This window comes from Podarcis raffonei, chromosome 15 (genome assembly GCF_027172205.1).
Source record: "Podarcis raffonei isolate rPodRaf1 chromosome 15, rPodRaf1.pri, whole genome shotgun sequence".
Classification (NCBI taxonomy): domain Eukaryota; kingdom Metazoa; phylum Chordata; class Lepidosauria; order Squamata; family Lacertidae; genus Podarcis; species Podarcis raffonei.
In genome coordinates this window covers 29,243,772-29,267,735 of record NC_070616.1, presented here as the reverse complement: position 1 = coordinate 29,267,735, position 23,964 = coordinate 29,243,772, and the positions used below count along the sequence as shown (strand labels likewise).

Sequence of the window (23,964 nt, the reverse complement as noted above, 5' to 3'; positions counted from 1 at the left end):
CCTGCTGCAGACTGGCACCTGTGGGAGGGACTGGAGCACAGTACTCTGCACTAGAGTCTAGTTTATGCTCCCATGGCACTCCATGTAGAGTAGCAGAATCTGGCACTGACTGATCTATAAAAAGGAAGTCCTCTCCCCCCCCCCCGCTCATGAATGCAGATGAAGTGCTTGCAAAGAAGGATCACTTTTACTTCTGCCTGGCTACTTCTCTTTACCTCCCCCACACAATTGGTGTTGCTCATTCCTTTACAAGGGGCACAAACACCAGGGAAGGGAGCATCCAAACACAGCTGCTCCACTTTGGCACTTGGGTGAAAGCCCTAATTCTACCAGCCGGGCTTGCTAAGATACCTGATGGCAAGTGTTCAGCAGGTGCCAGTTCCTCTGGGCCTGGCTTAGACAGTATTGGCACAAGGCAAATTGGTGGCGGCAGTTGAGGGGAATAGTTTGCTGTCAAGGTCCTGTAGACAAGCCTATGCATCACATCTTCCCTGGACTTAAATACTCTCACCAACCGCACCGGACCAAGAAAGAAACTGAAACGGCAAGCTTGAGTCCCAGTGAGCTTTTATTGAGCTAATTCTCTCTTGAAAAGTAAGTCAGGCTTTTATCATCCATCACTTCTGCCCTCTGACACAGATATGGTCAGCCTTCTATTACATATTTGTGTGCGCAGACACGTATCAAACCAAAAACATGAGCTCTACTGGACATTTGCCAGTTACCAGTTCAAAAAAAGTTTTATCTTCCCTCCCGCCCCACCCCATCCCGTTTCCAAATTCTAGTCCCCCCTGTTCACAGTGAACATGGCCTGGACCGAGGACTAATGAAATACAATGTTGCTTGAACTGAAAACAAAACATCCCTCCCCCTGACGTTTTCCAGTTTTGTTTCAATAAGGGGAATAGAGACTAATTTTTCTTCCAGATACCCCCTCCCCACAATTCCTGGTTAAGACACAGCAGAGCCGTTATCTTTGTATATTTCTGCATCCCACCCCACCCCCCACCCCCTGCACAGAACTCTGGAATGCTGCCCAAAGGGAGATCCTGGCATAGCAGAGGCGCATCACAAATGTCGCAGCAGATCTAGCGTGCTCCCTCTTGGGATTACCCTTTCCATATTCTGCCAGGGAAGAAATGGTAGCTGTGCCCCACAAACCCACGGCATGCTTGGCACCAGCAGCATAGGTCAGCCTGCTGCTGGCAACAATGGCACACCGTGGCAAAGACACTGCCATGCACCAGAAGCCGCACAAGGCCTCCCTTCACTGGCAGCAGTCCATGAGTCCTGTGTAGGTAAACCCAAGCCCAAAATAAAAATAAAAATAAAAAATAAGAATGAGATGCCCGATGTTAGCACGTCTGCCTTTGTGTCCTGTTTACATGATCTCATCCAGCTCCACAACAGACACAAAAGCAGGTGAAGGAAAGATGCTCCCATCTCATTCTGGATATATTTTTTTCTCAAAAAAAAAAAAAAGGCAAATAAGACCTACCCACCCCCACCCACCCTCCTGGGCAATCTCTGGCGAGTGCCAGGCATTCTGGAAAGAACACACTGAAGTATCCCAAGCCTGGCTTTGCCCCTGTCCAGCTCTGGGGGGGATTTATCATGTAGATTGGTTACTCCTTGCACAATCCAGGGGAATAAGCCAGCCACAAGGTACACCAGTGTTTTATTCTCTTTGGACCCAGCCAGAACAACATAAAATAGATTGCTCTAGGCTGCCACAATGAATATTAATGGAGCTACATTGGCAATTTAGGAACACGAGCCCATAATCTTCAGGGTTTCTATTCAGATTAAGAGGGGGAAATGGGAGGGAGACCAGGGTCTACCTAGTCAATATCTGGAGCATCTTTCCATTTACATGTCCTTCTATGCCCTAGAGAGGGCTTCTAACCAGCACCAAGTGGCTTTCTGACCCAAGAAAAGCCACCCAAGATTGGCGCTCAAGAATCTAGGCAAATGCTGCTCCCCTGCTAGGAGGCCACATTTAAAGTAATACTTTCCATTTAAAAATGCTGTGCTTCAAGAGTGACCGGCTGAGCATGGCACAGGGCATGGGGGCCACCTCAACTCATGGCACCATGTCAGGTGTGCATGCTCCTACGAGGTTCTAGATTCCTGCACACTTGTCACCTTTGCACTAAAATGACCCCCTTACCTCCTCTGCTAGGAAGACAGAAGACTGGCTGCAGCAGAAGAGCAAGATTTTGCTTTTGGTCAGAATTTCCCACCCACAAAGCATCCCTCCCCCCCCTCCCACAGAGTACTTGCCAGTCTGATGCAGCTGCAGTAAAGCCCCCAGCAGTGGAGCTATACTTTAGTGCAGCTTCTGCTACGTTACTGTGGAGTTACTAGACAAAACATTTTCACTTTGAAAGGTGTTGCCAGGAAGCACCTGGTTCTAAGCACAGATCTCTAAGCAGTAGGCTGGGTAAGGTTGTCGTTTTCCATCGTGGGAGAAATCAGGGTAACTTAGCTCCTTGGGGCAAGAAAGCAGGATGGTGTGGCAAGTGCAGCTTCTGACTATGTCTGAGCAAAGAGGGTCTGTGCTTGCCCTGGTGCCTCCTGGCAGCCTGTTGCTGGTCAGGCTGGAAGGGAATTCTTAAGAAGTTTACAGGTCGAGTTTACTCACTCCTTTTGCCTGCAGATCAGGCCAAACATCAAGCATATTGGGAGGGGCACAATTTAAAGCAACACTACTTGGACCTAAAGCTTTTGCCTGTCGTAATCAAGGCATGCGGGCCACCTGCAGCAGAGAGGGGAGAGGAGAGCAAAGGCTTGGGCAGGGGCAAGGAGGGGCTTGCCCTGGCCTGCTCCAGTCTCTAGGCAGACAGGCTTGAGACAAAGTCAAAAAGAAGTCGAAAGAGGCAACGCAATCCAAGAGAACTCTGGAATTGGCCAACAGTTTTTGCTCTTTTTAGTCCCAAATCCACACTTTGCATGTCCTTTTCTATCTTGCAAGAAGGCAAAGGAGGACTGTGCCCCCTCCAGCACAGATGCCACCTTCCTGGAGTTTCTTGTAGGCAGGAATCCAGGTGTGCCTCCAAAAGGGCTCCCCAGACACACTTCTACCCCACCTCCAGATCTCTTCCAGGTCTGAAGTCGTAGTGCTTGGCATGGAGTAGTGTTGCAGAAAACTGAGCCCCTCTCACCTTTAGCTGCTGTCAAGATCTATCTATAATCCCTTTAACCCCAGCAAACTTCATCAAAACAGGAAAAAAGAAAAAAGAAAGTTATATATGAACCCATAACAGAAAAAAACACATATTTACAGAGTTTATACAAGTATACACATCCAATTTTCTGTGGAACACACTTCAGAAAGGAAAGAACACCACGGCTCTGAGACAAGTCTACCTAGCAAGTGCTGTGACCACCAACGGAGACTCACGGAAACCAGTCTGTAGTGTTCTACAAGAGCACAAGGAGGGCTTTTCGGATGGCTCCATATTGCAGGTGGGTGGCAAGTGGCTCTTTCCTCCTGGGGTGTCGATGTTGCACTCAAATCAACCCAGGTGGTCCGGGTTCTTTTGTTTAAATACACGTATTTACAGAGTGGGTGAACTGCATCTGCATCTCAACTCCTCCATTTAAAAAAAAAAAGTTGAACAAAAAAAAAAAAAAGTATTACTGACAAGTGTCACCTCCCGGCCCAGCATGTGTGTGAGAGGGGAAGGGAGTGGAGGTGGGGAGAGAGACTTTGACCTGAACCAAAATGACTCCTTGGGCTGTATCTGAAAGGTGATATTCTGAATGGTCTCATAGCATAAGGCACTTTGCACAAATAAGTAACAAGCTCTTTAGCTTAAAAGACAGATGAGGAGCCAGGGAGAAGTTGAAATGCACTCAGTCAGGCGGCTGTGGGTGAATCTGAAATTGCAGAGTCAAGCTTGAATTTGGGAGTCTTCTCTTTTCAGAGTTCTTCTTCTCCACCACAAAGAAAGAAATTAAAACCAGCAGTTAGTGCAACTAATGTTCAGTCAGCACACAGTGCAAACATGTGGGAAAAACAAAGGTATTTCCTTCCTATTTTCTGCTTCCATCCTCACAGCCAGATTTAAAAAAAAAAAAAACGGAAAAAAACTCAGCTCTTTAATCTTCATAGTTCCAAAAACAATAGATGAAAAACCCACAAAGAGAAGGGCATCCCGAAAGAAACAATGTATCACATATCCGGATCAAAGGGCTTTAAGCTTGTGTGTTTAAGCAAAGCCTAGAAAGGAAGAAGAAATACTCACATTAGTATCACACAAAATGCATTGAAAGTTGACACTTTCGCTATAGGGTGTGTAGGCCAAAGCTGCGATCACAGCTCAAAACCAGGCAGCAAGGTGTGTGCTTTGCTGCCTGCCTGCAAGGCAGCATAAATAGAAGGAAAGATACTTCCTGGTTAGCTCCCCATGCATAATCTTTTTGCCTCCTGCATAATATTTTCTCTGTATACTTTTAAGAAGAATTATTTGTATTTTGAAAAATGATTAAAAAAATAATTCCCTGCTACTTCTTAATCAAGAAGCTTGAATATTTTAGTCCCTTCCAACTCTACAATTCTATTATTCTTTTGTACATTCTTCGAGCTATAGGAATGCCATTTGATAGGAAGACATCCTTAAACTCCTGTAACACATCTACACTCCAGTACATGTGAGAAATTGTTTACACACACACACACACACACACATCAACAACTTAGGCACCCAACAATTGTACACGTCTCTGCAGCCACAGCAGGTGCTGTGATTCTCCAGCAGTTTGACTTCACCCTGGAAGGTGCACTCCATTGTCTCTCAAGACAGACGGATGTCAACAATATAGGAAGTTGCCTTATACTAAGGCTGACCAGTGGTCTTATGTAACTCAGTACTGACTGGCAGCACTTCTTCAAAGTTTCAGTTCAGGCGTCTTTACCTACTCCTTCCCTGGGGACTGAACCTGGGACCTTCTGCATGCAAAGCAGATCCTCTACCATTGAACTACAGCCCCTTATTTCTATCAGCTGCCCCTCAATCTGTTCTCACAGCCACTAACGGAGCCTGAGAAAGCAGAAAGAAAATTCTCTCTAACCACTGTTTGGGGGGGAAATAGTAAACTTGCCCCAGGCTCTTTGAAAGGTGTACATCCAAGAGTCAATTAGAAAATTTGCTCACTCTGATACTCCACAAGTCCAAAAGCCACAAGAAAGCAGTGATCCTTATGACCAAGCTATAAACTCTTATCATACCTCATAAATATAGGGAATTAACAACTAATAAGTGCAAAGTGCGGAGACAAGTAGCACTGCTTTGCACAGACATGCATAGGACAGGTAAGTGACCTATTCAGCCACCTCTCCAGAAGTGACTGGACAGTCTAATTCAGCCTGCTTCTCCCTTCAGCCCCCAAGTCAAATACATACGCAGCAGTTAAGGTTTTTCATCTTCTACAGGCTCACTGTGGTATTCTGCCACATACAGGCTCTTGTCAATGTTACTGGGGATGGGCTTGATTTCTGTACCCAGCTGTTCCTCAATACTCTTCAGGTTGAACCGATCATCATAGGTGATCAAGTTGATGGCTAGCCCAAGGTGGCCAAATCGACCTTTAAGGAGAGAAATCGGCTGACATAAGTTGAGAAAATCCTCAGGCTTGCAGCAGCTTTTGTCCCTTGTCAGTTAATGCATGGCTGGTTCAGCAGCAGTGCTGAAGACTGTTCAACCCCAGCGCGAGACTCAAAGGCCAGCCAGTTCTCCTCCCCACACCCTGTATAGCTGAACTTTCAAGTTTCACATCCCCATTTATTCTGGTATTTTCAACTTTCAACAAAAATAATAAAAGGGCATTTTACTATTCCCCTGTGAGGAGGGGTAAAGTACAAAGTTAAGAATCAAGCAAGGCTAGCCCACTCACATTTTGATCTCTGTAATAAAGCTATTTGCATGTTGTTCTGCTTGTTCAATCCAAACAGATTACATATATATCATATGAAATATGTTGCTATCTACAATAGATAGATAATAACTTTCTATTTGTGGAACTAATTGCTGCATAGCAATTGAAACAAGAAGAAAGATTAGGTTATTCCCCTGCAAAGCTTCCTCAAACCTGCAGTGGGCAACCAACAATCCCAATGGGGGCGGGGGGAGCCTGCTTCAGAATATTCCCCCCAGATCTTCTTGGAAAGGTGCCCATTCTCAGAGTGTAATGGGTTGGGGCACGACCACAGGGAGTGTGGTTCACAGAATCATGAAGAACTTGGCCTGAGTAGGACTTCACTGGTGCACTGCATTGTGCTCCTAATCAAATCATAAGTCAACAAAGCTGCTGCAGAGAATGCATCTGTGTCAACCCACTACCATACCAGGTGAACTGCAACTACGCCAGCTGAGTTTTCAAGGGCGGCCCTCTGTAAAGTGCACCAGGAGGTTAGGAGACTGCATAGATGATGGGAACTCAATAAGGCTTCTCTGTTTAAACTCTGGGATAGAAAGCATGAGGCCTGCTGGATTTTGTGGGACTCCCAACTTCCATCAGCTCCACCCAGCATGTCCAATGGTCAAGGATGATGGAGGCTGCAGTCCAACATCATCTGGAGGTATCATGACAGCTACCCCTGGTTTAACTTCCTCTGAATGGTTTCAGAAACAACACTAGTTCCTATCAAGATCGCTGGATAAGCGATAGAGATACCCCACACATTAGCTTCACCCCTGCCATTATGTTTCACTCCATGCTGTCCACATATTGTAGAAAGGTTTGAAGGAAGAGAAGCCTCCTAAACCCACATGAGCTGCAACAATAACAGCCTACATGTTCCCCAACACATGGGTAGTATCAGTGCAGGGATGACCCACATGGTCCCATCCCCCCCCTCTATGCAATCTGAACTGTGCAGAAATAAATGACTCAATAAGGGCAATATTGCTCATGGGTTTTTTTTTTCAAAGGAAAAGAGCTTGATGACATCAGCTCTGCTGGTGAACTAACAGAACCCTAATCTGACCATGGTCTCCAACATGAAGGACAAAGTCAAAGTTGGCTGCTGCTTGCTCACTGAGCAGTATTTGGCGAGAAGCTACCAAATAAGCTGTCATTCTTCACTGCACAGCTTTCTCACCTGATCTGCCAATACGGTGGAGATACGTTTCTGCCAGCTTTGGAAAATCAAAGTTTATCACAACATTCACAGCTTGGATATCAATACCTCGGGTAAACAGATCTGAAAAATGAAGTTTTCAGTTTAGATAATTTGACTAAAGTGACAAGGAGAGCCCTCCTCAAACAAGAAGTGGTAAGATGGTCTGCTAACAGGCATTAGCAGGGCAGGAAACCAAGACACAACTAATTTTGCACTAAGTTTTTCCTTTAGCCTCAAGAGCTGCTGGATTCTTTAAAGGACTAACCCTGAAGAACCCTTCACAGCCACACAGATATTTATGATGAACAATACACAGTTGTCCCATAGCTAACTTTTCCCAACCAAGAAAATTCAGAACCTGGACAAAGCGTTTCTTGGCTACTCAAACTGTTGCACCATTCAGTTGTGAATGCTCTTCAAGAATAACTACTAAGCCAACAAGAAGCTGGGGGAGGTTATCCAAACTGCTTTCCCCCTTCTTAATTCTTACGTCCATTCATAATAATGCCCATACCCCTCTTGCATTCTCCTATTTGACTGAAGGTGCTTAATGAATTTCCAAAATGGAAGCACAGAGAAGATATTCTAAGTCTACTTTCAATTTCATATTGAATAGTCACTAGGCTTGAGACATGAGCCAGAGAGAAAACAAAAGGGGTACTCACCAGTGCAAACAAGATTGCGGCATAAGCCATTCCGGAAATCGTGGAACACACGATTGCGGTGCTCCTGGTAAGAAACAGGAAGAGATTATTCACCAAAACATCCCCTGATGTTGAGAGACCAAGCAGCTGGGAATCTCCAGAGAAACAGCAAGAAAACAACAGTTTGCACAATTCATGCCACAAAGCACAACTTACTGCAGGAAAAACTGCTGCACCAGATATTGCAAGTCTGAAGTGCTATATTTGGGGCAACTCCCTATCAGTTCCTGTCTTCCACTTTCACACTAGGTTACCCCAATTCTATCTTAATTTAGCCATCTGTTTAGCCCCCCATTGTGCCAGTACCAATCTGACTCTCATTTAAGAACTGAAGGAAATCTCTTCAAACACTGGCATACTTCGGTGCCATACGAGGAGTAGTAACAGAACTAAAGGTTGTTCCAGAGAGTATTTGAATGTGTCATGCAGCAAGAAGGGAACATCTGAACAGCATCTATCTCCTCATCTGTCCCCCCCAACCCTTAGTATCAGGAACCAAGTTGCATTAAAATCCTATAGATGCTTGTTAATTTTTAACTTCATACTGACCTGTCTCATCTTTGCATGGATATAGAAGCACGAATACCCCAGCTGGGAAATTTTCTTAGCTAGTAGTTCAACCCGTTGGGAAGAGTTGCAGAAGATGATTGATTGGTTGATTTGGAGCTAAATACAAATACAAAGTGTTCAATGTCTGAAAATTCCAAGGCAATTAATCTTTTTAAAAAGACAAAACTATCACAACAAAGCATCTCATTTATAAACTGCACAAACACTTCCCACACATAACCATGTATCATCCTCCCCTGGCTGAGGCTGATAGGAGTTGGATGTTCAAAACATCTGGATAGCATCAGGCTAGGAAAGGTGGTTCAAAGTAGTTCTAATGGTTCTGGTAAAAAGTTACCAGCTGCAAGATGAACAAGTGGTGCGGCTGCTTCAGTTCAGCATAGTTCCTGAGCCCCTCACAACTTAAGCCCCAACTCAGGAAAGAAATGTAGCTTCAGAACAATCCAGAACATGAAGCATACACCAATGTATATCCTCTTAAATGACAATTTCTCACTCAGAGTTCTATTCTACTGGAAAAATTATGGGGGGTGAGGAGCAGTAAGTACAGATATGCAAACACAGCTTTTCATTCGGACTACATTAGAGGCCACCATGTAAGCCCTCATTTCCTCTCCAGAGTCTTCAGACCTGTGCTTTCTAGATGAACGGCTTTTATTTAGTTTACTGTTTAGTTATATGACTTGGTCTATCTGATTCCATGTACGAAACATAGTTTGGGGCAGAACTGGAAGCCTGATGTCACAGCTTACCCTGGAGAATAGTGTGTTGAGACAATGAACTTTCTGGCGCTCAGTTACGTAGGCATAGTACTGAGTAACTCCCTTCAGTGTCAGCTCTTCCATCAAGTTAATCTCATAAGGTTTCTGCAAGTGGGAATTCTGAAAGAGAAGCATTTTGACATTTGGGTAAATATGCAGCCTGCAGGAAACCCTGACAGTTGTTCTTTTGGTCATTAAGAAAAGAGGGATTTATCAAATATTGTAGCAAGTGCCAACAGTCCAAGAAAATAATCAACGCTGCACTTACCATAAACTTCTGTACACTTAAAGGGAAAGTGGCTGAGTATAGCAAGATCTGTCTATTTTTAGGTAGCGTGAGAATAATGTCCTCCATTATTTGAACAAAATCTTGGGACAGCAGCTTGTCTGCCTGCAAATACAAGTGGACCAATTTAACACTGGAGTCTTCATGCAACATATAAAATCTTGCTCAACATTCAGAGATCCTTACTGGTCTGTCTTTACAACTACTGTAGTTCCAAATAAGAGTTCCAGCTTCACTATAACATGCCTGCCTAAATAATAATAATTTATTATTTCTACCCCGCCCATCTGGCTGGGTTTTCCCAGCCACTAAAGACATTAATGTAACCAGAATCAACTTGACCTTATTTTTCCATGCAGCCCCTACCCCTTTTAAGCAGAAGAATCATCCTTTGCAAGGGTACCAGGATACAGGCCTGATTCAAAAATGCATTTCAAGGAACAGGAGTTGCCACGTGCTGCTACTTTAACTTGCAAAGAACAGATTCCAGAGTCTGGCAATGCTAATATTACCTCATCTAGAACAATCATCTGGACATGGTCCACCTTTGCTACTCCTTTCTTGATGAGATCCAGAATCCTCCCTGGCGTAGCTATCACCACATGCACTGCAAAAACACAGAAGCACACAGAGATGAGCTGCAACTTGAATTATGGAAGTCTGAAACTAAACAGTCAGGTGCCACCTATGGCGTCCAGGACTCTACACTTCAGCATCACAAGATATCCTACCTGTATCATCAAGCCTCATTATGTCATCACGCAGGTTGGTTCCTCCTGTGGTTGCCATCACTTTGGCCCCTCCCATATGTTTGCTGACCTGGATGCAGATCTGACTGACCTGCAGGGCAAGTTCTCGTGTGGGAACAATCACCATTGCTGCAAGAAAGAAGAATATTCAGGTGCAAGAAAGAAAAATATTCACGGCAGTCCAAGGATTTTTGCATTCATATATTGTACCCATTAAGAGCTCAACACAAGACTTTCAAAAATCCCATTGTTCTTACCAGGCTATACAGAGATACAATAAAAGTGTTAATTGTAAACAGAGGCATTGGAAAGAGATTTTTTCTTCAAACATATAAAAACCTAGACTACAAAGATCAATGAAACAGGTTGGCAGCAAGCTCAGGACATAAAAGTTATTAACAAAATGAACAAATGAGCTTCCCCGAGGCATCCAGTTGGACCAAGAATATTGGACTAAAGACCGACTGATTCAGAAAATAAGTTATGTTCTTAGCTGGCGGGAGCATACTGTAACAAGAAACACTTAATTGCATCCCATTGTAATTTTCATCAACTAAATCTACTCTCAAGCATTTTATCTCTACAATGCAGAGAAAATCTCAGCAACTGTTTCACGACTCTGGGGTGGGCAAGTTTGCAGTTCAACCCTTCAAATTTTACTTCCTGTAAAAGTGTGCTGTAAATCAAAGGAACAGCCTTCTTAACAGGTGCTGCTAAAGGTTAAAAGGGTGTTGTTGAACAGGCAGGGATAAAGCAGCATTATCAACCTTGAGAAAGTCTGTCTAACGCTTTGTTTTCCTGACATCTGTGAAGTGGGAAGTTAAAGATAGTAAGGGATTCAACACAGCCATGGGTGAAATTTTCTAGACAAAGTTCTCATCTTATTTCCCATCTTCAACTCACCTTGTATGTTATCCTTCTTTAAGTCAAGCCGTTCAAGTAAGGGAATGAGGTAGGCGCCGCTCTTTCCGGTTCCATTCTTAGCTCTAGCCAAGATATCCCTCCCAGACAAAGCAATGGGAATGCTCTCCTCCTTAAAATAAGTAACAAGGATCAGCATAAGAAAACACAATGCTTACCTCTACTGGGAGCAAAGGGTGCGGGGAAATGCACTGGAGCTAATGTAGCATTAGTTAAGACCCTAGGGCAAATAAGCACATATCTTCCATGCATGACCCAAGCAAGAAGTCTACCATCATGAACTGGACCTCTCACAAGCAGAGTGATAGAAGCTACAGAGGGGCTCTCACCCTGTCAGTATGGTGACTAACAGGTAACTAACTAGCTAGGGTTTTTTTTTCCTTTTCAAAAATGAGCAGAGATAGCTGCTTCCAGTTTCTTCAGATGATATACAGTTTTCAGGATGAACCAAAGTGAAAGCACAGGAGCCTTGTCCTCCAGTAAAACAGAGTCACAGAAAAAGCAACGAGTCAAGATTTCTCCCTGTTGCCCTCCATACAGCCAAGGACTGGATGCACAAACAATTTAATACAGAATCCATATAAATATTTTTCAGGCTATTGCGACACCAATGGCCTATTGAGAAAATAATGGCTTTCCTCCTAGTTGGTCAGCTATAAGAAGTTTATAACTGCTGAAAAAGAATGACTCAAGCAGGAAAAGTTCTGCATTAACTGTATTGAACAATAATGTTCCTGAACTCTGGACATACATGGGTGAGGGAGGAGCCTCAGTTATCCACACAGCAGCTAGATAAAGTTTGATCTATTAGATATTGCCAGAGTGCCAGTGAAAGCAACATGGCAAAATAAAGCATCTTGCTCAACAGGAATCTAAAGTACCATATCATGCACCATCCAGCTCAAAAAGTCCTCTACCAGCTGAATTTTCATTCACCAGGTAAGCACCTTACATCTGCTCCTGTCACACAAACCAACCTGAATCGGAGATGGTTTTTCCCAGCCCATTTCAAAAATTCCCATCAGCAACTCCCGTTTCAGGCAGTAATCTTCAAATTCATTTCCTTTTGTGGATGTCACATCCTGAACAAGCAAAGTAGAACAGTCAGCTCATGCCCTCTCACACATTCAATTTCAGTACCAGATAAAAGCAGGTAGCAGAGTGATACTTCAGTGGGACAGCACCTCCTTTGCATGTAGAAGCTCCCAAGTTCAATCCCTGGCATTCTATAGATAGGGCCGAGGAGACCCCTTCCTGGAAGCTTGGACAGCTGCTTCCAGCCAGTGTAGAAACTACTCAGAAAGACAGACCAACAGTGTAAGGCAGCTTCCTTGGCTTCTTGTTCATTTGCTCATCATGGAGAATATGTACTAAAAGATGCTCTTGCTTGCATGCACAAGCCCTTCGGTCCATTCTACAGAGCCAATGTGTAGTGAAAGGTAAAGGTAAAGGTACCCCTGCCCGTACGGGCCAGTCTTGACAGACTCTAGGGTTGTGCGCTCATCTCACTCTATAGGCCGGGAGCCAGCGCTGTCCGCAGACACTTCCGGGTCACGTGGCCAGTGTGACAAGCTGCATCTGGTGAGCCAGCGCAGCACACGGAACGCCGCTTACCTTCCCGCTGGTAAGCGGTCCCTATTTATCTACTTGCACCCAGGGGTGCTTTCGAACTGCTAGGTTGGCAGGCGCTGGGACCGAACGACGGGAGCGCACCCCGCCGCGGGGATTCGAACCGCCGATCATGCGATCGGCAAGTCCTAGGCGCTGAGGTTTTACCCACAGCGCCACCCGCGTCCCCTAATGTGATTAGTACAGCACGTCAAAGTGCAAGTAGATAAATAGGTACTGCTCCGGTGGGAAGGTAAACAGCGTTTTCATGCACTGCTCTGGTTCGCCAGAAGCGGCTTTGTCATGCTGGCCACATGACCCGGAAGCTGTCTGCGGACAAAACGCTGGCTCCCTCGGTCAGTAAAGCGAGACGAGCGCCGCAACCCCAGAGTTGTCTGTGACTGGACTTAACAGTCAGGGGTCCCTTTACCTTTTTTAGTCCAAACACCTACACACCTCCCTCAGTTATATTTAAAGCCCAATATTTGCATGCTTTCTAGGTTTAGGAACTCCTTACCGAAGTTTTAATTCTCAGATCTTTTGGAGGGAGTTTTAAAGTCTTCTTCCAGTCATCGCCAGGTCTGAAGTGAGAAAATAAGACTTGTCAGCCACTGATAGGATGCACCATTCCACTCTAGACTGAGAGTACCACAGAGCCAGAAATGCAAACCAGAGAACATGACAAAAGAAAAACTAATGCTTCCTCAAATGTACCCCAAGGCTTAAATTCATATAATAGCCATCTTCTCTCATAGGACTGTGAAGGGAACAAGAACTCTGCAATGGAAAATATTCAGCACATGCCAAACTACAATTTCCAGGACACTTTGGGGAAGGCATGACAATTAAAATGGTGTAAAATCTATACTGTGCAGCTATGTCAGATGAGGTCCATAACATGTACTTACATTATGCATGTGGCAGATGCAAAATGCATGCCTTAGAAAACTTGTCAGAATTAGTTAACTGAAAGCAATAGTGGCAAATTTAATCTAGCTACTAACTAAGCAAGACAAGATTCCCTAGACTGACAGTGCACCACGTTAGTCTGTGTTTCAGGACGCAAAGTTCTTCTGACATATGATCCAAAGCCCTCATTATGCAGTCAAGTACCCAATAAATGTTAAGCAAGCACCTGAAATTGTATTAAAAACCAAGAAGTTGTTTGATTTTTGCTGAACATAGGTGCAGAAATGGCAATTAATGAAGAATGCAGCAGCCAGATGATCAGGCTACAAGTCTAACCCAACCACATTAGCTGCCTATGTTTCCAGGCCAATTCAAGGTTCTGATTTTAACCCATAAAGCCTTGTGTGGTTCAGGGCACTTATCTTTGTAGAAGGTGCCTATTGACGTGAATCTATTTGGTCAGCTCCAATAAATGTTCATGGAAGGCTTCTTCAGTGATGGTTCTGCACCTCGGTAATATTCTCCCAAAGCTCACCTGGCACAGAAATTGCTGTATCTATATGGTGCCAGGTAAAAACCTTCTACACCATGTGCATTTGACAGCACATTAATAAATATCTCTTCTTTAAGTTTTTTCTGCCACTGTTGATTTTGTTATTTTTATGGACAATTGTTTTAATTATGGTTTTAAATTTTATAAGCCATGTATTTTGTCTTGGGTCTTTCCATAAAAGTTGTCTAAAGAGATTTAATAAACACTATAATCAATTCATAATATAGTCAATTCTTCATTAGGGGAAAGATGCCTTTCATCTAAACCAAAAAATTCTATAGTAAGACCACTTTAAAAAAAATTCCCCGATTACCATAAACTAAGAAATTTTAGGCCAATATTCCTAATAGCCAAAGTGGTTGAGTGAACTATAGATAAGGAGCTGTCTATCTAGGTCCATATCAAACTGGCTTCTGGCTGTGGTTTCAGGCAGACTGCCTTAATCACCATAGCTGATGACTTCCAGTAAGAGACATGGGGAGCATAACTCCAATAATGCTCTTGAACTTCTCAGCAGTTTTTGTAACTAATGATTATGGCATCTTTCTGGAAGTGCTACACGTTTTGTGAATAAGGAGACCCAGTGCTTTTTTTTAAAACAAAAATGATATGGGGTGCTCTCATTTTGACTCAAGAAAACCACCATTTTATAGTTCAAATTGGGAAAAATAAATACATTAAATGGACAAAAGTACAAAGATTCACAAAATGTTTAGGGGTATGCGTAGCCCTGCATCTCCCCCAGAAAAAAGTACTGGGGAGACCACTTTGCGGTCTTCCATTACTGCCCTATCTGGCAATTACAGGTGATTATAATGAAGGGCTTTTCTTTCCTGCAGAAGCTCTCTTATGGGGTCTTGCATGTATCTCTTTTGTCCCACCATATTAATACAAGACAGGAAACCACTGGGAGAGATTACCCAGTTTCTATTCCTTTCCTATCTGAACCAGATAAATGACTTAAATGTCATTCTTAAATGACTGCCTGAAGTCAGTAATGATCAAGATGAAGGTCAATATCAAACTTTGTCCAGACAAGACAGATGCTCATAGTAGGTAATCTTATAACTGGAGAAGAGATGGAACTGTTTGCTCTGAGTGAGGTCACACTCCTTCTGAAATAAGTTAATTGCTGGAGTTTCCTCCTGGACTCTTAGGTGGAAGTTACGGACAGCAGTACATTTCAACAGTTTCAAGCAATAAGGCAGGGGGCAAGTAGCCTTGCCACTGTTATGCAAGTCTGGAAACCCCACTCTTCCAATATGCAGCTATGTGTAGCTGACCTTGAAGATGATGCAGAAACTTCAGCCCATCACAAATGCAGCCACCAGTATAATCACCAATGTCAGCTACTGGGAATACACAACACCAATTCTGAGTAAGTCCTCTGGTAGCCAATGAGCTTGTTTCCAGGTGAATATCAGTATGATGGTTCTTACCTCTAAGGCACAAGTCCAATATTCCTGAGATTGTGGGTTTCACTGTTCTCTGGGGTAGCTGGCCTCAATTATTAATACAGCTCTCTCAATAGTGTTTCTGTGCTTGCAGCAATTTGCTATTGGATCAAGGAGCCTAGGCTACTCAGAGAAGTAGTCAAAGCTTCTCTGATTAGGAAAGCTTTTCTGCAGCTACATATACTGAATTATTGTGTAAACCATATGTTATTAATATGTTTAACATGCTTAATTATTATTATAAGCTTCTCAGGGTTCTCTAAAGCACCATGTGCATTGATGGATACAAATACACATTAAGCAATGAAGTACAAGAATCCCAATTAAGTATTTGCTGAAATCGTTGAAGCTCCACAGAATCAGAGAGGTGAAGGGTGATTTGTAGGAAATATAGCCCACCTCCCTGTTTGATGCTAGAACCATCAAGAGGGCTCTCCTCATTTTCAACCAAAATCTATCCACCTGTAACTTAAGCTCCTTAGACCTAATCCTGTCCTCTGGGGCAGGTATGTGAAGAGTGCTGTCATGTTACCACTTAGGCTTTCCTCCAGGGCATTCACACTCAGTTTTTTCAACCATCCTTCATATGACTCCCTTTACATATGGCTGATCAGCTTTGTTGCCCTCCTCTAAATCATTTTCATTTACCTGCATCCTCCTTAAAGTATAGCACCCAGAACCTGACACAGTACACTAGTTAAGGTCTGATTAATGCAGCTATGGAGTCCAAAGTGCTCAGAGCCTAGCACAACCAAAGTGGATTTTGTCAATCTCATTAACAATGGAAACACTGGGTTTTCTGTACAAACACATGAGGGCATTTCATGATCAACAATTAGAATGCATGAGAACTAACAGAACAGAAAGGATGGCAGTTAAGGCTTGGCATCAAGTACTGCTCCGGTTGGCAAAACAGGCCCACGGGAAGAACTCTGGAGGTCATCCTTTAAGCACCAACATGGCTGCTGAGTAGTTTGGCAAGTACTCACTTGATAGTGGAGGCCATGCTCTGTGCTTGCTGCTGAGTGCCGTTATTGATTGTGTTGGGATGTTTCAGCTGGTTCATCTGTTGCTGAGCCTGTGTTCCCCCGCCTCCTGGGCCACCAGTGGGTTTTACGGGGCCCCTCAGCTGTCCATTTTGACTGGAGAGACCCATTATAACAGGGTTCTCTGTTCTGGCTGTACTCATGTTTTGCTTTATAAAGATGTCTTTTTCAACTTCAAAACTTTGTGAGTACAGAAACTGTAATAGTTTATTAGACTCTCCAAGATGAAGAGATAAATAAGGTCCTGCTCAATATATGAGTCTTTTATTGCAACGCAGGCAAGCACCTGTAAAGTCACTCAAGAGTAAAGCAGTAACTTGCACTGTGGAACAACTCTCTTTAAAAAAAAAAGTCTTCTGACAAACTTGAGTTCTATCCAAAAACCACTCACTTCAATCTGAAAAAGATAAGATAATACTGTTAGTATTTCTAATTATTTGCTGCAAGCTATACCAGTTGGAAGGATGTCCTCAATGATGCAGACAGACTAGGAGAACTATTTTACTAATAGACTACTGATAAGGAAAAACCCCCAATGAACAGTCTTGTGGTGCCTTAAAGACTTAACAAATTTCTTATGACACAAGCCTTGATGGACTAGGGCCCCCTTCAAACGCACTGAGTGTGCTCCCGGGTTGGTGGATATATATACACATGAGGGGAAAAAGAGAAATATAAACATTAAGATGAGTTAGAAATAAAACAAAAAATAAAGCCAGAAAATTGTTATCATCATGATCACCCTGCTTATTTTATGTAATTTTATGACGTCTTAAACTTTAATGCAATTTTCACTTACTAGGCTTTCTGCATTCCTTTCTATCTGACCTCATTGTTTACATTTCTCTCTCATTTCTCTCTCTACACCCAGATGTATATAAATTTGCCCACTGAGAACAAACTTACTTTATCTGATGAAGTGGACTCTAATCCACCAAGTAATAATTTTTTTTACAGTGATATCCCAACTGTGGCAACGGGACTTTCACTTGGGCAACTGCAAACATTGAAGGACCGTCTGGGGCCGGTGGGGGCTGTAGGGGGTGGAGAGAAAAGAGAATCCTTTGTGTCCTGATGGATCTGACCTAGTGTCATGAGGGTTCTGTAAACCTCATTTTTGCTGCAACAGACTTAACATAGGCACACCTCTGGAAATGAGAAAATTTGATACATATCCAAAAAGACTCCCACTAGTTCCCCAGCAACTCTGCATTGCAAAAGGATGCCAGTACAGATGGTGTATTGTCTTTGTTAATAAACTAGCCATAAGCTCTCTAAACTTTGTTTCCAAAACTCTTACTAAAACTACAAATTTTTTGCTTAATATCCTGAATGTACTGTCTTCTTCTTTTCAGTATTGTTTTTATTACACTACCTCCTATCTGCTGAAAATATTGCTGCAAATGAAGTCTGCACACTGGTGTGCTGCCTTTTAAAAAAACTTCTAAAGGGGAAATTGTTTTGGAAATGAAATGGAGGCACACAGTATGGGGACAGTGACAAGTCCCCCCTCCAATTTTTATGAAAGGGTGACTTTGAAAAGCCCTTTCCTGTGCACATATAGAATTAGTGGCCCCAAAACATGCTTCCAAATCATGTTAAGGGAAAGGAGCTCTAACTATGGCACTTCACAGACACAAGCAAGCGCTCCAAGCAGGAAGTTTGGCTTCTGAATTGCAGAGCACCTCTTCAGCTAAAGCCACCTGACTGGAAATAAGGAGTGAAGTTTGCCAGATGCATCTTACAGGCTTACAAAGATTCCAGAGCAAAGCCTCTTTATGGATGGCACATGCTGAAGTCTTGGTATTGAAGTTACATGTAAAGAGAAGGGTATGTACCCTCAAAACTCAACTGTTCCTCTGAGAATATGTTACAAAAGTATAGTCACTCAGGAGAGGCTGCAGCCCACTAGAAAACTAAACAGAAGCTGCTGGGAGGCCTCTGAAATGTTTGTGTTACTGATATTGCAGTGTAGCTAGCTCTCTTTCTACTCTGCTGAAAAGTGACTAAGATAAAACCACTCTAGGCCTCCCTGAGCAATCCCCAAAGTGCTTGCAAGCGCTCAAGAGTGTAGCTGATACAAGCTTGATTATACAAAAGTGTACTCAATAAAGTCTGCATTCCTCCTTTTGCAAGTGTTGTGATTTGAGGAACTAATTTACTATTTCTTCCAAAATGGCAAGTCCAGAAATTCCCAGGCCAAAATGTCACTATGTGCGTGAGCGTAGCACACTCCCCCAACCGCATCTCAATACGCCCAAGGCAGAGAATCACAAAAGACCCACAAAGCAACCCCCTAACCCCTGCTGGAACTACAGCATTGGTCAGAAGACACCCCCCCACCCCACCCCGTTTCTTAAGACTGGCTGACCAGCTGCCACAAATTAAAATAAAGGGCCTGCTACCCTGAAAAAAAACCCCGAAAATTTTGGTGTTAGAAGTAGCAGCTTTAAAAACATTTTTCTCCACAGCCAGGCTGCGGAGCGAAGCTGCATATTATGGCTTGCATCCATTACTATTCATACTCAGAAGGGGCCCAGTGAAATGAATAGGCATGGCTAGATTATATCCATCAACTTCAGTGGGTCTACTCCGTGTAGAAGCCAGTTGGCTATAACACTAAGATCATTTCCCCCTTTTGGATTTTTTTTGGGGGGCGGGGCTGCACCGTTTTCATTATGAAGGTTTCCAGGCCCTTCAGCTTCCCTCCGAGGAAGGAACAAGAGAGTTCCAGGGCGTCTCTTTCTCTCCCCTCACCCTTTCCCCATTTTGATTATGTGTCGGCAAAGCGGAGGGGGGTTTTGAGAAAGGGAAGGGGGTGGGGAACCACCTCCACACCCTCCGTTCCTGGCTGGACAAGTGAGCAGGCACCAGACTAGGCCAGAATCCCGCGGGGCCACAGCCTCCACCCGGCGCACTCCAAGAACCCTTTACCCGCAGAGCGCCGCTTTTAAGGGAAACTGCTGCGACTGCCGGGGCCTCCGCGCGCTTTCCTGGACCGAGAAGCAGAGGGAAGAAAGGAAGGGGAGGGGGCGCGGCCTGAAGGCCGACAAAGCCGCCGCCCGTCCCTCAGCAGGGGCAGCTTCGTCGGGCCTGACCGGGCACCCGCCGACCCCACAAGCCGAGGCCCGTCGGCCGGCCGTCCCGCTGTCTCCCCCCTCTCTGCTTCCTTGTCGCCGAGGGGCGTGTGAGGAGGAAAAGGGAGGCCCCGATCCCAGCCCCAGCTACGCACGCGCGCGCCCCATCTTCTGCCGCCCCCGCGCCTCACAGAGGGGAAGCGCCTCACCGGCCCTGCTGCCTGCTCGCTCGCTCTCTCCTTCCTCCTTCCTTTATTTCTTCCCTTCTTTCGCGCCTGCCTTGCTGCGCTCGGTCTCCCGCTCCGGGTGTCGGCCTATCTCCTAGCCCGTCACTCGGTGGGTCTGCTCCGGACTATGGCGGCGGCGGCGGCGACGCGACAACAAGATGGCGGCTTCCTCCTTCCTTCCTCTCTCAGGGCAGGCCCCGCCCACGCCGGAAACACCACCCCCTCGGCGTTCGAACGCTTGGGCGCGCATGCTCCGAGCGCCGCTCCGTTGTCTGCGGAGGGAAGAGGCTCCTGAGGAGTTTTCGGCAGCGCTCGAACGGCGACGCTCGCCCCGTCCTTCCCCCTCGGCCCGAGCTGCGCGCGCCTCCTCGGCCCGTGCTCGACGCGGATGCTCAGGGCCAGACTCTGCTCCTGTACATGGAGGCTCTACTACGCCCTTACGGCAGATGGACGCTGCTTCCTCCTCCCCCTCCTCGTCAAATGTACCTACAGTACTGTAGTTTCAAAACCACTTAAGCACTGTTATAAGAAAATACCTGTAATTCCCTTGTGGAATATCTAGATTCTGTCTAGAGTCCCTCAGGAGATTTTTATCGGTCGGAGAGAAAGCAGAGGCCCACCAGAGTAAAACCTGATCTTTATTAAAGGAAATAAACTTGCAACAAGGTCCACACTCACCGCATGCAGGAGGGAGGAGAACCCCGAACAATGCTGCGCAAGCCCCTACACTTGAAATTGCCCACCCTGTAGCCTAAGATACCCCCACAAAACATACACACAAAACAATTTGAAAGCGTTGCTTCTCTCCTGCCTACCAGGATACCTGATAATGCCTTCCTTGATTGCATTTTCTGGGTAGCCTGGCCATTCCTTTGAGATGGTAAATACTTTAGTGCCTGAATCTCTTAAACATATTGATAGTTTGCTCAGATATAGTGGTACCTCGGGTTACATATGCTTCAGGTTAAGAACAGTTTCAGGTTAAGAACAGACCTCAGGAACGAATTAAGTACTTAACCTGAGGTACCACTGTACTCGCCAGACTGTATTTGCAGGAAGGTGCAAGTCCCTACAGTCCAAAAGCGATTGGAAAGCTTTTCCTTCCTCCTTGCACAAAGAAATATTTGATGTCAATTTGAGAGAGTAAAAAATGGCTTCAGGATTGCTCTCCTGTACTATTTCATACACGTGGTTTATATACTTATGTATGTGTTTGCCTGGTACATTGATGAACATCTATATTTGAGACCTTAGAATTCTTATAACAGTTGGTGGCAACAGTTTCCACAAGGATACATCATGTGTGCAACATGAACAAGCACACTGTCTGCACGGACAGTGTCTACCACACGTTTTCCTGTGGTCAGATCAGGACAAAGACCCATCTAATCCAATATCTCTTCCTCAAAGTGGACGTGGGTGGCGCTGTGGTCTAAACCACAGGTCGGCAACCTAAGGCCCATGGGCCACAAGTGGCCCACGGGGGTTGTTTAACCAGCCCACAAGCTGTCCCTGAACCGCTCGGTGAGTCCGCTAAACCGACACAGGTGAGGAGACTCGCCTCTGCGGCGCCGGAAATTGTGTCTGCGCAGACGCTGGAAATCGCATCTGGGCAGACGCAGATGCCGAAAATCACGGGTGCATGAGCGATCCGGCCCACGGAGGGATCTCCGCTGAAGCGAACCGGCCCAGGTGAGGTAAACCTTGCCGACCTCTGGTCTAGACCCTTGAGCCTCTTGGGCTTTGCCAAACGGAAGGTCAGCAGTTCGAATCTGCGCCACAGGGTGAGCCAGCTCCCTCGGCCTGAGAAGCAAGATGAGCACTGCACCCCACAGTCTGGACTTAATCGTCCAGAGGTCCTTTACCTTTACCAAACCTCAGAGTGACCAACCAACCAGGCAGACACCCCAATGGGAAGCCTTTGGATGGGTCCCACTTCTGACACTTAAGTGACTGTTATTCAGAGGCAGACTAACTCAAACAGAGGTGGAGCATAGCTAGTAGCCACAGATATAGCCTTATCCTCTTCTATTTATTTGTTCGATCTTCAAAGCCACCGGAGCGAGTGGCCATCACAACATCTCATGGGAACGAATTCTCGTTAATGCACTATGTGAAGAAGTCCTTTGTGTCTGTCCTACAGTCACTCCTCTCCAGTCATCTGATGGGTTTATTAGTGTTATAGGAATTATAAGGTCTCAAATATAGAATAAATGTTGATAATTGCACAAGGTAAACACATACATAAGTATATAAACCAGATGTCTAAAATAGTACAGGAGAGCAATCCAAAAGCTATCTTGGCTCGCCTAAAGTCTCTAAATATTTCCTCTGCCTCCTTAGTCCCCCTTGCCTGAGAACACTTAGGCCAGGCATCCCCAACCTTCGGCCCTCCAGATGTTTTGGACTACAATTCCCATCATCCCTGACCACTGGTCCTGTTAGCTAGGGATCATGGGAGTTGTAGGCCAAAACATCTGGAGGGCCGCAGATTGGGAATGCGTGATTTAGGCAGATAGCAATCAGGGGAAGTTCCTGAAGGGATTCCTCTTCTATATCTATGAACCTCCTTTGTATTAATTGTCATTGTTTGCCCAGATACTCTGCATTGAGGGATGTCTGACAGACATCCTGGTTGTCTTATCAAATGCTAATGCTTTGTGTATAAACTGGCTTGTCCTGCCTGAGGCACAGTAACCCCACCTTATGTGTGATGTAATTTCTGACTCTTTGTAGAGGGGATGTCCTCCTTCTCCATGCCAAAATGCAAACCCTTAAAAGAGATGTTTCTTCTTGGTTCTGGGTCTCTCTTGCGTGGGAGATGTTTCAGAAAAGTTTACACAAAAGTCCAAAGTTATGCCTTTCTTGCTTCAAGCTTATGCCTAGTACTTGAGGCAAAATGGAATCTCTTTGGTTTTCCTCTTCTCGCATTCCCAGCAATATTAACTATATTTTATCCCTCTACCGACCTACAAAAAGGATCAGCTTACTGCTTGCATTTAAAAGCACAGGGCTGAGCGGAGTTTAAATCCTATCTTAGGCAGTTTAAATGAAAGCATAGGAATTAGCCGTTAGGTCGATCTTCCCCTTTTGTTACCTTATCAAAGAAACAGGCTACAAACTGAAAAGTAAGTTTTAAAAGTTTACTCACAGTCAAGCATTCGTCCTGTGCAGCAACAGCAGTAAAACAAATGCAGACAAATACTAGTATTTACAGCAAATGCACCTGATGCAGGAGTAAGCAGACATACATCCACTCCCATGTCTGGTTAAAGGGGGGTGGGAGAAGGAACAGGAAATACTTATTTGCTTCTTCCTCCCAGGAGAGGAGGGGAAATGACATCACACAGAACCTTCTCTACCAATTACCAGTATGTTTCTATAGTCTGAGTCCGCCTATCAGCAATACAGCTCTGTGGTCTTAACCTTTTCACATGCTAACTAGCAATAAAATGCACTGTTAGATTTGACTGCAAATCTCCCACATCGTCACCCCACCCAAACGCCATTCAGTTTTGCTTGTATGAGCAGAGGTGTTTTTTTTCTAGAGAAGCACTACAATCCACTAGGGCAAAGTGGGACATCTGGGTGTAATTCTCAATGAATTCAAGAGGAATTGTTTCACATTAAGATGCATAGGGCTGTCCTGTAATACTGCAACCCCTCAAATTATATTTATTCTTGATTGCTAAAGAAGCATTCAGATCGAAAGAGGCCCTTCAGATTTTCACTTCTTGCTTTGAGACAATGAAAGTGTGTGTGAAAGAGAGAGAGAACGAAAGAAGCCTTCCTGTTGCAGCAGTGATTTCTCAGCTCCCTCTGCTCCTCCAGGATCCCCCTCTTTCCTTCACAAAGCTGCCATTTGGTTCCAAATGTCTTGAGATTAAGGAGACTCAGAACTATTCCTGTCATAAAAAGTTAGGGTGCACACACATAGTAGACACACACTCCACAGAAACCAAACCCTCACCCT

The 23,964-nt window shown here is 44.7% G+C and overlaps 1 protein-coding gene across 2 annotated transcripts; it reads right to left on the bottom strand.

The window, feature by feature from the left end:
- Positions 1-550: 550 nt before the first annotated feature.
- DDX6 (DEAD-box helicase 6) lies at positions 551-23,253 on the bottom strand. 2 transcript variants are annotated; one of them, XM_053366457.1, is made up of 14 exons: positions 23,143-23,253; positions 16,631-17,084; positions 13,243-13,306; positions 12,095-12,199; positions 11,100-11,229; positions 10,179-10,325; positions 9,960-10,054; positions 9,430-9,552; positions 9,153-9,281; positions 8,380-8,496; positions 7,792-7,855; positions 7,106-7,207; positions 5,408-5,590; positions 551-4,225 (listed from the first exon to the last, which is right to left on the bottom strand). In XM_053366457.1, the coding sequence occupies exons 2-13, from the start codon at positions 16,828-16,830 to the stop codon at positions 5,415-5,417; spliced, it is 1,452 nt and encodes a 483-aa protein (XP_053222432.1). In that variant the 5' UTR covers positions 16,831-17,084; positions 23,143-23,253; the 3' UTR covers positions 551-4,225; positions 5,408-5,414. The 2 variants fall into 2 exon arrangements, with proteins under 2 accessions (XP_053222432.1, XP_053222431.1); XM_053366456.1 differs by lacking the exon at positions 23,143-23,253 and adding an exon at positions 19,974-20,181.
- Positions 23,254-23,964: the final 711 nt, after the last annotated feature.